The sequence below is a fragment of the Lathamus discolor genome, chromosome 1 (genome assembly GCF_037157495.1).
Source record: "Lathamus discolor isolate bLatDis1 chromosome 1, bLatDis1.hap1, whole genome shotgun sequence".
NCBI lineage: Eukaryota > Metazoa > Chordata > Aves > Psittaciformes > Psittacidae > Lathamus > Lathamus discolor.
In genome coordinates, this window is record NC_088884.1 from 65,583,293 (window position 1) to 65,596,277 (window position 12,985).

General features: G+C 44.9%; 1 protein-coding gene across 4 annotated transcripts in view; it reads right to left on the reverse strand.

The window, feature by feature from the left end:
- LOC136012308 (alpha-2-macroglobulin-like) overlaps positions 1-3,058 on the reverse strand; it is a 40,871-nt gene extending 37,813 nt beyond the window's left edge. For all 4 annotated transcript variants that reach the window (XM_065675446.1, XM_065675437.1, XM_065675427.1 and 1 more), the window contains exon 1: positions 2,781-3,058. In XM_065675446.1, the coding sequence (XP_065531518.1) occupies positions 2,781-3,043 (263 nt within the window). In that variant the 5' untranslated portion in view covers positions 3,044-3,058. The remainder of the gene's footprint in view (positions 1-2,780) is intronic.
- Positions 3,059-12,985: the final 9,927 nt, after the last annotated feature.

The following is a 12,985-nucleotide window of genomic DNA, read 5'->3' on the forward strand; positions in this document are numbered from 1 at the left end:
GGAGGCACTGGGGCCCAGGCAGTAGCTCTGTTTCCTCATCATGAAGCAGCAGGATAAAGTGTGGTGAGAAGCCAGATGGCAACTCTGGTCATGCTGTTGCAGAAACAATGAAAAGAGGGAGCTTCAGCCACCCCAGGAGTGACTTAGAGCTTGTGACTACCTGCTCTAGTACTCCTCTTCCTCCACAGACTTTTCACCACAGCTTCACCCTGTGCCTGCTTCCCCTAATCTGATTTCCTCTACCCGCTGTCAGTGGCACTGGCAACTCGACTGTAACGTCCCATCTGCTGAAGGGACAGCATGACCTAGTTTGTGGGGAATTTGGCCTCATTCCTCTTCCTGTTCACTGTTCTGCTGAAATTTTGGCCAATGCACAGACCTTCCCCCTACACTGGCTACCCTGCCTTTGAAAACAAGGATATAAACCATGCTGTTTATAGACCTCCCTTTAGCTGTTTTGGGATGTGTTGGTGAAAAGAGATAGATGAATTAAAGTTCTGTGAGAGCTTTAAATAACTTGGGTCACAAAGCCCGTGTATAGACATTCCAGGACAAAAAAGCATCTGAGCTGCCAAAAGAGACTTCAGCAGCCTCCCTACATGCAACCAACTGTTCTGACAACAGGCAGTGACTCTGTCAGAAGCAAGCATCAAGAAACAGTAGGTGACCCAGAGAAAGTGGCTGAGGCAAAAATGATGAGTTTGTCTATATAGAGAAGGTAATACTCTAGCTTAAGATGGAATAATGTCTGTGCATTGACTCTCAGCAACCTCCTAGAACACCCAGCCAAAGAAGGCAGTGAATTTCATCAGCTCCACCAATCCAAATCCATACGTGCCAATTCAAGTGCCATCATGACACTGCCTTTCCGACCATGTGCAGTGTATCCCAGGAATGTCCACTGTATAGCAAAATGGCTTGCATGCACAACCATGTATCAGAACAGAGGAACAATACCTCCTGTTGAATCCTTCCAGCACAGACCAGGAGCAAGAAAAAAAGGTCATCTTGCTGTCAGTATCTTATAGAATCACAGAATTTTTTGCTTGCAAGGCACCTCTGGATGTCTCAAGCTGAATTTCTCTCCCGAACAGGACCATTGCAAAGGGCTCAAAAGATAGAATTTCCACCATTTTTCTTGTGTCACCTGTTCCAGTGCTGCCCTAACTTGGTGAATAAGTTTTTCTAATATGTAGTCTGAGACTTAACTGTCTCCTGTGCAGCCAGACACATCTGAGACAGAAATAGCAGCAACTGTTGCTGCTCAAAGAAGAAAACTGATACTTGCGCAGAGCACAGTAAGCAAGTCTCAGCTGGAAGCCTCATTTTGTCTCAGTTCAAGGCTGGCTTCCCTTCTGTACTGTACACAACATCTGATCTACCCTGCGGCACTTAGAACCACTACCCTCATAATACCTAGCAATTGACTGCTTAGACTCCACTGCCTCCCTTTGGGGCTCCTGTCTTCATTCTGTGCATCCCAACTACCTCCATCTCTTCCTCACCTCTTCCTTTCGCCTTTCTTCCTTCTCCCCTTCCAAAATGGGGCTCAGGTCAGGGACAAAGAGCAGCATGTTGCTCATAGGAGGAGGGGTCTGAGCAAATTCATTCCCTTTCACTCTGATCTTGGGCAGGTATGAATAAAATAATTAATCATTAATTAATTGCATCAGATCCCTGTAGGGACACCAGAGACCTCTGCCTGACCTCGAAGCAGACTTTGCTGGCTGATCTGTCCCAGAAGCACCCAGACAGGGCAGATGAATGAGGGGCTGATGGTACAGTGTGAGTGAAAGGTCCTTCATTCTGAATTGGTCACTACATCACCTCTGACCACACAGCGAGCAGCAGCAGTAGTGCTGCACTTCCTGCTACAGCTGCTAGCACTACTGAAGTGCTGCTTGTGGGCACGAAATCCCTGTAGCAAGCATTACAAGAGCTGCAATGGTGGTGGTGAGAGCTGCACTTCTGCCAGCACAACGCAGCAGGAGGCACAATATGTGACAGCAGCCAGGGTCTGAGCAGGGCGGCTGCTCCTGTCCAGACTACAGGCTTCAGAGCAACCCTCTGGTAGGGGAGGCTGAATGGGGAGGCCAGACTCCAGCCAGCCTGTGGCTCCCTGGGCTTCCCCTCTCCTCAGCAGAGCAGGCGCTGCAGCCATGCTGCTGCTCTGCTGAGCCCTGGGGTGGATGACCCAGGGGAGGGTGCCAGTGCCAGGCTCCATGCCGGAAGAGGAGAATCTAGGTCACACATCCTCTTTTGGGAACAAGTACATCTGATGCTGCCAAGGGAAACAAACTGGCTTGAAAGAAGCAGGAGAAAGGGGAGCAAACTGGCTTGAAAGCAACAAGAGAACAGGGAGAAACAGCCCAGGGATTGAAATAAGGATACTGCAGGGAAGGTCAGTACACGGATTCTAGCATCTTGTCCACAAAACCCTAGAGACCTAAATGTTTCTAGGCAAGAATATACTCAGGCAAAGATGCTGTGAGGAGCCAGAGCTGGACTAGCAGGCAGCTACAGGGCAGGAGTGTGAGCACTGGCAAAGCTGGGGAGGGGATAGGTGTAAGTGTCCCAGGGCCGGACAAACAGGGGTTTGCAGGGTGGGAGTGGGGAGCCCTGGCAGAGCTCCTTGTTCAGGAAGCTCAGGGTTTGGCTGGTAGTGGGATGCCAGGTAGCAATGGAAGAAACTGGCACAGCTGTTTGACAGAAAGGAAGAAAACTGAAGGGAAAAGCTGCACTAAGACCTCCCCCCCGGCCCTTGCACATGTGCTGCTTACGGTTCTGTGGTAGGAGAGCTGTTTCCAGGAAAGAAGAAGAGGAGAAGGAGGAAGATGTTTGGTTTGCTGAGCAGCCCATTCTTCCCCATGGTGCAGAGCAGGTTGTGGTGAGTCAAGTAGCAGATACACTGTCTGGTCCGGTGCTGCTGTTTTCCTGCACCTTGTAATTCTGCTCTGCTCTCTGCTCCGTCAGCCTTTTTATAACTGCTTTCTGCAAACAGCCCGGGGGCTGGAGGAGATAAGGGCTGGGGGCCAGGGCCCATCCGGAAGTGGGGAGAGGCAGCAACAAGGAGGAGCTGGAACAGAGGGACAGTATTTGCCCAGAGACTTTCCAAGTGGGGGAAGGGTATTTTCTAGATACTGCTTATATGAGAAATCTTTGAATGATTAAACCTGCTTCCTTTAACCCACCAAAATCCACAGTGTTGGGGAAAGCTTTGTTCATCTCAAGGCAGCATAATACACAGTCTACCTTCTCTTAGGGTAGCTTTATATTAGATATTAGGCAGAAGTTCTTCCCTGTGAGGGTGGTGAGGCGCTGGCGCAGGTTGCCCAGAGAAGCTGTGGCTGCCCCATCCCTGGCAGTGCTCAAGAACAAGTTGGATGGGGCTTGGATCAACATGGTCTAGTGGAAGGTGTCCTTGCCTGTGGCAGGGGTTGGAACTGGATGAGCTTAAGGTCCTTTCCAAGCCAAACTATTCTATGATTCTATGAAATGAACTATGTTCAACATAAGGTAATATTCCCTTTGGACAGATTATCTAATCACAGCACTCTAATATGGGGTACTGTGATCTTTTGAAGCCCAAAGCCAGGTTTATAAGTATTTTAAGAACAAAATGAAACACACACAGAGAAACACTGCCCATGTTATGTTAACAGAATACTGCAGTAGTTTGCTGACAGAGTTGCTAATAAAGCTACTATGGGTTAGGCAATCTGTCTGGAATATAACCCAAAATGGGGTGGGGTGCTAGTCTAGATATGGAAGTAAGTTCTGCTTCCACTGTGAGTATGCACAAATATTACACCATGTTGTTAGAAGACATCCTTGCCTCCCCAGCATGGTGATCATCTTCCATTATTTGGTGTCACCAGGAGTGCAGATGTCTCAGGTGTTCCAGGTGGCTTCTTCTTCCCTTTGCCAGATTCAGATCTGTGCTGCTGTGAGTCTTGTTTGTAACAAAAGTCACTCACAAACAGTTCTGCTCACTTGACTTAGCTCTTCTGCAAACCCCTTCTTGCAGCATCTTACGCAGAAGTTCAATCTGGTAAGAAAAGAAGTTTGCTAAATTCCAGCATGTCACTGAGCAGAAATACGCAGTCCAAGCTATGAGGACTCCCTGAGAGCACTAACTAGGCGGCTGCTTTGCACCAGTCCCCAGAAAACTGCAGAACTGCAGCTGTAGGGCTGTCAGCATGCCCTCCAGTGCCTGTGCAGTGGAAGGGCTCAGTAACTCTACAGAGATTCATGATCCTTGTGAAGAGAAAAAAGCTTCAACACAAACTGCCCCTGTGAAGCCATATTAATAGCAGAGGTTCTCTGCTCTGTGCAAGGGAACTTGTTAGATCACAACAGCACAAGCAGCCCTATATGGTCTTTGTCTGAGGAGTAAGCTTTGAAGAAGAGTGAATGTTAAGACTGTTAGCTATACAGTGTGCCTTGACTCTGATGTAGTAGCCGGAAAAAACACAGGGAAGAGCAGTGCAGAGGCCCAGGAGAGATGTCTGGGTATAAAAGGAATTTTCAGGATGGTGTTCAAAAATCAGGCACAGCCTCTTGTGGAATAAAATTGACCATCATGGAACAACTTATTCTTGACTCCATCACTAGGCATATCAAGGATGAGGGGGTCATTAAGAACAGCCAACATGGTTTTATGAGGGGGAAGTCATGTATGACCAACCTTATAGCCTTCTATGAGGAAGTGACTAGGTGGAGGGATGATGGTAGAGCGGTAGATGTAGTTTTTCTTGATTTCAGTAAGGCATTTGATACTGTCTCCCACAGCATCCTCATAGATAAGCTAAGGAAGTGTGGGCTTGATGATCAAGTAGTGAGGTGGATCGAGAACTGGTTGAAAGGAAGAAGGCAGAGAGCTGTGGTCAATGGCGCAGAATCTAGCTGGAGGTCTGTGACTAGTGGAGTTCCCCAGGGGTCGGTGCTGGGACCGGTGCTGTTTAATATTTTCATCAATGACCTGGATGAGGGAACTGAGTGCACCCTCAGCAAGTTTGCTGATGACACAAAACTGGGAGGAGTGGCTGACACACCAGAGGACTGTGCTGCCATTCAGCGAGACCTGGACAGGCTGGAGAGTTGGGCGGGGAGAAACTTGATGAAATTTAACAAGGGCAAGTGTAGAGTCTTGCATCTGGGGAAGAACAACCCCATGTACCAGTACAGGTTGGGGGTTGACCTGCTGGAAAGTAGTGAAGGGGAAAGGGACCTGGGGGTCCTGGTGGATAGGAGGATGACCATGAGCCAGCAATGTGCTCTTGTGGTCAAGAAGGCAAATGGCATCTTAGGGTGCATTAGAAAGGGAGTGGTTAGTAGGTCAAGAGAGGTTCTCCTCCCCCTCTACTCAGCCTTGGTGAGGCCGCATCTGGAATATTGCGTCCAGTTCTGGGCCCCTCTGTTCAAGAAGGACAGGGAATTGCTTGAAGGAGTCCAGCGCAGAGCCACAAAGATGATTAAGGGAGTGGAACATCTCCCTTATGAGGAGAGGCTGAGGGAGCTGGGTCTCTTTAGCTTGCAAAAGAGGAGACTGAGGGGTGACCTCATCAATGTTTACAAATATGTAAAGGGTAGGTGTCAGGATGATGGAGCTAGGCTTTTTTCAGTGATATCCAGTGATAGGACAAGGGGCAATGGGTGTAAACTGGAACATAGGAAGTTCCACGTTAACATCAGGAAGAACTTCTTTACTGTAAGAGTGACAGAGCACTGGAACAGGTTGCCCAGGGGGGTTGTGGAGTCTCCTACACTGGAGATATTCAAGGCCCGCCTGGACAAGTTCCTGTGTGATGTACTGTAGGTTACCCTGCTCTTGCAGGGGGGTTGGACTAGATGATCTTTTTAGGTCCCTTCCAACCCTTGGGATTCTGTGATTCTGTGAAACCACAGAAGTTACAAAAACAGTCAGGAGGCAGGCAGTGTTGGCTGGGGGGAAGAGTTATATCAATGTCATATGAGGAAGGAATGAACACGTACTCACACACACCAAAAGATTAAGAAGATTATCAGTTAGACATGGAAATACTGATAAAAAAAGTGGTTGTGTAACTATGAAGTAATAAACAGAGCTTTCTCCAGAAGTGCCTCCCATCGTCTATCCTCTCACTCCCGTCTTCAACTTCTCCTGTAAATAACTCATGGAAAATAGCAGTTTTCAAAGCAGTGGTGCCCTGGGCATTTGCTGGAACACAGCTCATCCCAAGTTGCCTGCTGTCATTCAGGCTGCTGTAAACTAAAACGAAAAAAGTAATCCAAATGGGCACATGCAAAATACATTTTAAGAATGAGCATGGGAAACCAAAATAATAGATCTACAGGGTCACCAAAATGGGTGATTCTGTGGAGATCCTATTCACTATCATCTACTTCTTTCTCCTAAGGCATTTACCATCCATGGGGTGTAAAATACCTGTTTCTCCATCCTCCAGGAACCACATAGCTCTCTGACTCCCTAATATGCTCCACAAGCACTAGCTGCCATTTAGTTCAGGCAGTGAGCTGGTGCTTCAGCTGGTTCCTCTCTCACAAAGCTCAGAACAAGTGGTCTGAACCTGTACTTAGTCTGAAAGCTTCTGGGTGCTTTTTCAGACCTGAAGGAGAGATTGTGTGTCTGAAAGACTGGCTACTTCGTCCAGCAAGACTAGCTGGTCTAATAAAAGGTAGCAGTGCTGAAAAGGGCATGCAACATCTTTGCCATACACGGTGATGGCTTTGGTGTATTGGCAGTCATGATTTTAACCACAGGAAAGAGATTTCCTCTTATGATAATACTTCATATGTGTCTGAGGTCAGTGTGTACCTGCCAGATCAACAAGCCGTCTGTGTTTAACTACTATCTTCAGTGACTAGTCCTTTAAGCTTAATCATATTAAGCTGCTACAAAACCTGTGTGAAACATTGTACCTAACTGCTAATCATAAAGAATTCGAATTAGGCCACATCACAATAAATAGTGCATATAGCCAAAATGCCTATATCAAATTTCTTATAACACTCCAAGCGTAGTGGATTTCTATAGTAAATGACAACAATTAATTTTGGTTCATCCTCCTTGAAAGTGAATGGTTACATGTGTTTACTCTCACTTTTAAAGGCAGCATATCTTTCAGCTGTTTCACAGAAGATTTTTGAAACTTCTTTATTTCCAATTCTAAATGGAAACTATGACATTATTCTAAAACTTTATTTTGTTCCAAGGAGCACTTGAGAAATTACCTTACTTGTAGGTAAATCTCAGAAGGGTTACAGTGATTGGTAAGTTGTATGTGCTGACACACTGGATTTCCTTTCCAGGTACTATTGTATTGAAATGGAGCAAGACACCAGGTCAGTAAGAAATGGATGCCATGGAAGCACTTCTACTTTGCCTGTATCATTTTGACTATTTTATTTTATTATTTTCTGTAGCATTTAATTCTCCACAGTGTTTCCTTCACAGGTTCCTTTCCACCAGCACTTTAAAATTTACTATTTTGAGCTGCACTGCACAAAAAGTGCAATTAATAAGTTAATACAGGCCATCATAAATATTGATAAATTCCAGTCACACCAAACCTCAGTCTGAAATTTCCTATAAGCCTTACAGTCTTCTCTGCATTGCCTAGCAAAAGTGATAGAAAAATGTGAAGTGTCCTATACCTCCAAGTTTAGGAGTGCTATAGAAAAAGTATTTCCCCATGAAAATAAAATAAGATATTCAGTGTGCGATATTAATTACCTTAACCCAAATCTGGTCTATTTTCCTCTGACTTTTCAGTTTCTACAGTTCATGTTTGTAGATGACAACCAATTGTCCAGTAACAGTGGCTCACCAGCCTCTGCAACTGCAGGAAGAAAAGGTGTCTGGTGGTTGTAATACCCTTAATACTATCCCAACACTTTTATCTACAGGAATCCTTGTCTGCAATCTTAAGCGATTTTGGAACCATTGTCACCAAAGGTAAATAATCTCAAGAAAGACACCTGTTATTTACTGTGTCCCTGTTCTGCCTTTTCAAGGACTGTAACATAATGTTCAGCTCTTAAAGCCAAACTAAAACAATAAACTTAACTTCAGCCTTTGGCTTTCAATAAGAGGCACGTGTTAAAAGAAAAAAGCTGAGGAAACAGTTCTTTGTAACAGTGGTATTGTGCCTAAGGTGGTCCCTGCACTTTCACACAAGAACCCCTGGTAGAAACGAGCTGCGGTAGCGAAAGGAACGTCTCTTTTCAGTACCTACATCAGCTTTACATGGGGACTGGTGAGAAAACAATCACTGTAAAACTTAGATTTACAACTCTAGTTAACATGTTAGGTGTTCAGTTAATGGCTGAAAAAAATAAAAAATCAGTATTTTTATTCTAAAGGAAATCTAAATAATTATATTAGTTTTCCTGGCCCGTGTATCTAAAGCAAAGAACCACAAAAATGCAATTTATTTCAAATGACAATAAAGCATTACAAGAAAAAGTACTTGTATAAATCAATAGGAGTAGCAGCAACACGCAGAGAGATAAATAGGGTGACAAAGTATTTCACAGGCCATAGTGAAGAGAAGGTCATCTATCACAAAACCTCAGACAATATGAACATTTTGCAAGTTGCAACATGCGGATAAAGAAAGATATGCAATAAAATGCAAACTTCAAATTAAACTGAAGATTTCAGAGTAAATGCAGATTATCCACTTTAGTAGCCTGTTGAAACTCTTAACCAGAGACAAAGGGCCTGGTGGCAGATTAACTGTCTTTCCCAGTCACAGAGAGCTGAGCTGCCAAATATAACATATTCCTGGGGTGTCATGTGAACAAATGAGTAAATTGAGGCATGGCAAACTCATCAATGAATTGCTCTTATTTTAATGCACTTCATAGATTAAATTGCAAGCAAAACTTGTAGCTGGGATTTATAAATAGTCCTATAGCTATATTTGATTTAAGGCTAGCCCATTTGTAGGGTAAGCCCTATACAAAGTAGGGTATATTCAGCTTTCCCAGCTATATTACAACAGACATCATATGAAGTTTGTAAAGTTTAAGGTTCTTTAAGATCTTAAACTTAATCATATAAACATCATATAAACATACATACAAACTTTGTCTTGCCTTAAAAGAAACATATGCTGTATGTTGCAAAAAATGCTGCAACCACAGCTGTTAAGCTTCCAGCATGAGAAATCTGCAGTGTGTCTGTCTGAAACTTAAAATGAATGGTACACATAGAGGATGATCAGTCGTTGAAATCCTACTGTTAAATCTACTAAAACTAATGAGTGAATGTTACCTAATAATTTAAAAATACATACAAAATAAACTGGCTGTTTGCATGTTCACAGATATTTTGGATATTGGATATTACAGAGAAATTAAGATAATTCCTGATGTACTAAAAATGAAAACCTATTTTAATTTATGCATTTGTATTACTCAGACTGCTGCCAAAGAAGGGGAGAGAAAAAGCCAAAACATTTACAAATGTATCTGAAAACAGCACTTGACACAATTAATTATACTCTTTTTGAGTCATATGACTCTTCAGATACAACTTTACCATATAAAACTACATTTTGTAGCATATAGACTTTGTGTTTAGCTTTAGCTGTGATTTTATTGCCTGGACTCCCTCTCTCCTCACATTAGTACAGGCATCTCATGAAGGTACTTCTACTGTTGATGTTCAAGGCAGGTGGAACGAAGTTGGAGCCAGCCTCTTCAGAGGTACACAGTGGCATACAGAGAAATGCCAAGCAGGCAGAAGGAAAAAATGCTTCCCTCTGAGGGTGATGAAGAGGTGCCCAGAGTTGCCATGGTATAGCCATCCCCAGAGACTATCCAAGCTTCATGGCACGAGGCCATGAGCGAGAGCACCAGTAGAGAAAAAGACAGCACTTACATGGCATGGGTGTTTCAAAGATTGTTTTTATCTAGATTTGACATTCATTTTAGCTACAGAAAAGTGAAACCCCAAATCACTGCCCCCTCTGAACGGCTTTTCTAGAAGAAGGCAGCAGAAGTCTGTGTCCATGTCATCTGCTGGATGGACCATGGTGTACTTGGAACACCAGCTTGCTGTGGTGGCTGTTCAGGGAGGGTCGCACCTCCAGCCATGGTGGGAGGAGAGCTGGTCTGGCACTGCTGGGGCCTTGGGCACAGAACCTGCTGGCTCATCTGAAGCAGGAGGGAAGGGCTTTACACTTAGCTCAGTTACTGCCTTGCTGGGTAACATCGGTAAGTGCAGTCCCCTCTCTGTGTCACAGCTAAGCCAAATGTCGTTTGATGCTCAAAGACATGGATCTTTCCCCCATGCAGAGGGGAGCTGGGATTCAGCTGATAGTGTTTGTCTGGGTTTTTGAGATTAAGGATGCTACAGGAAAGCAAGACAAGAAGTCCTAATGGAATTCAAGGAAAGGAAATCAGATACTGTCATGTTTAATCCTTCCTTGTACCTCTGCTTTTTTTTGTTGCACCTTGTTAGGCAGGGCAGAGCTGGTCATGTTTGGCTTTTCAGGTCAGGGAAAGGGGTATGAGTCGTAATGCTGTGATGCAAATGGAGGTCATGCCATTTATCAGGACCCCTTTGTACACAGCGTCCTGCTACAGAGCCTGCTCTGGCTGCATTACACCACTGCACTTCCCTCTTGTTTTGGGATACCCTGCTCTGGACATAAGCAATTGGAAGGGAACAGGGCAAGACCTTGCTTAAGCAGTGAGGAGAGAGCCAGCTGTGCATCCCACACTCAGTGCACAGGACCTCTCAGATGAGCTTTATCATGGCACAGACCCCGGGTCACTGAGTGAGTGCGGACATATGTTGCCTTGACAGGAGAGACAGAAAGCGTAATCAGTGGGGCCTAGAGCTGGTCACTTCTAGTGAAGCAGAAAACATGTGGCATGGTTATGCAATTGCCTCTGGTAATAACCCAGCCTTCACCTCCTCATGGGTACTGAGCCAAACAAAGATATGTGCAAGGTTAGCACTTTCACAGCATGCACACAGAGCCCTGTCAATACACAGCATGGTGATTTCTTTACTCCCTCCAGCTCTGCCTGCCTCTCTCATATTTTGCCTGCCATCACGCACAGATAAGACATTTTAAGTCTCCCACCTGTTAGGTTATATGCACAGTGTGACAACACGGCATCCGGGAGCCCTGCTGAAATCACATTCTTAAAGGAGGTCCTAGTTTGCCCAGCAGGAGCACTGGTGTGGCAGGGGAGTGGAGGACTCCAGGGCAGGGTCAAAAGGCATCAGGAGATTAGGGTGCTGCAATTCCAAGAGGATCAGAAACAGGAAGAACATGAAGTTTCCCTGTATTCGATGTAATGCTTTGCATTTAGGATTTTCTTGACCCTCAATAGGCGACCCTTCAGGTAGTTGAGCAGAAAGAAGCTATCTCTTGCCGTTGAGCTACAGGACTAGCTGCCACAACTTTGTCTCTCCACTTGAAACATTTCTGGGGATATTTTTCATTGTTACTATGAATAAAAAAATAAAAAGTACACGAGTGATGTTGCTCAAGAAGCCCTTAGCCGATGTTATGCATTTCTCAGCCAGTGGTGCCATAGATGTGACCATGTTTCTGTGTTGCCTGTCTGATGAATCAGACGTTGAGGGTCATTTGGCTGCAGACATGGTCCTCCCTAATTGTCCACCATGTAGGTGGTAAATGAACTCATCAAAGAAAGATCATAAAGCAAGGCTGAGGTGTTTCCTCAGGCATTTTAACACCTCACCATTTCTTGATTGAAGAAATTGGCACATTTCTGGCACATTGCATGTCTTCTCTGATGAGTGAATTGGTTGGTCATCACTCCCACTTCATATTTGACAGAGGGAGGTTGGTGAGGAGGAGATCTGAACATCGAGTAGGTAACAAGATCTGGAAAATAAAAGAAGTCATAGAGCTGAGCTGTTGCTGTGTCATTGTTCAACAGCTTGGCACTATTACCTGTGAAGAGGATTTGAGTCTAAAGATGAAGCAACCAAATTCCCTGGACCAAGGACTCCTTTGTCTAATGAGAGTGCTGGCTAAGCAACTGAGGAACCCAAGCAAGAGAATGCAGCGACACTGCAGTTCATCTTTCTATAGGTTTTGCATCCTGTTGCCCACATTGTGGATGACACAACATCTACAGTACAAAAAGCTTATATTCAGTTTCCAGAATGAGTTTGGAACACTGTAATTCTATAACAATTGTGAGTCCTCTTCTTAACTAAGCCATGGCGTCAGCCCTTAGCAGATCCTTCAGTGTGAACTCCACATGAGCAGCAAAGCAATTCCCATGCCACAAATAAACTCTACAAAGAAGGCTTTAACACAGAGAAGTAAGCTTGACAGAGCAATTTAGTCCAAGACATTCTCATGTAATTATACTCTGTTATCTCTTTTTTATTCACAAGAACCTGCATTTCAGGATGGCTTTTAATGTACTTCTAATAGAGCAACATACAGAAGCTGCAGAGCTGCAAGGGCACTGGCAGACAGCCATAGCGAAGTTTTGAATTTCCCATTTCTCATAGTATTATTAACTCAGTCCAAGGACCTGCACAACTGTTTCATAGAATCATAGAATAGTTAGGGTTGGAAAGGACCTCAAGATCATCTAGTTCCAGCCCCCCTGCCATGAGCAGGGACACCTCACACTAGACCATGCCACCCAAGGCTCTGTCCAACCTGGCCTTGAACACCACCAGGGATGGAGCATTCACACCTTCCCTGGGCAACCCATTCCAGTGCCTCACCACCCTCACAGTAAAGAACTTCTTCCTTATATCCAATTTAAACTTCCCCTGTTTAAGTTTTAACCCGTTACCCCTTGTCCTGTCACTACAGTCCCTGATGAAGAGTCCCTCCCCAGCATCCCTATAGGCCCCCTTCAGGTACTGGAAGGCTGCTATGAGGTCTCCACGCAGCCTTCTCTTCTCCAGGCTGAACAGCCCCAACTTCCTCAGCCTGTCTTCATACAGGAGGTGTTCCAGTCCCCTGAG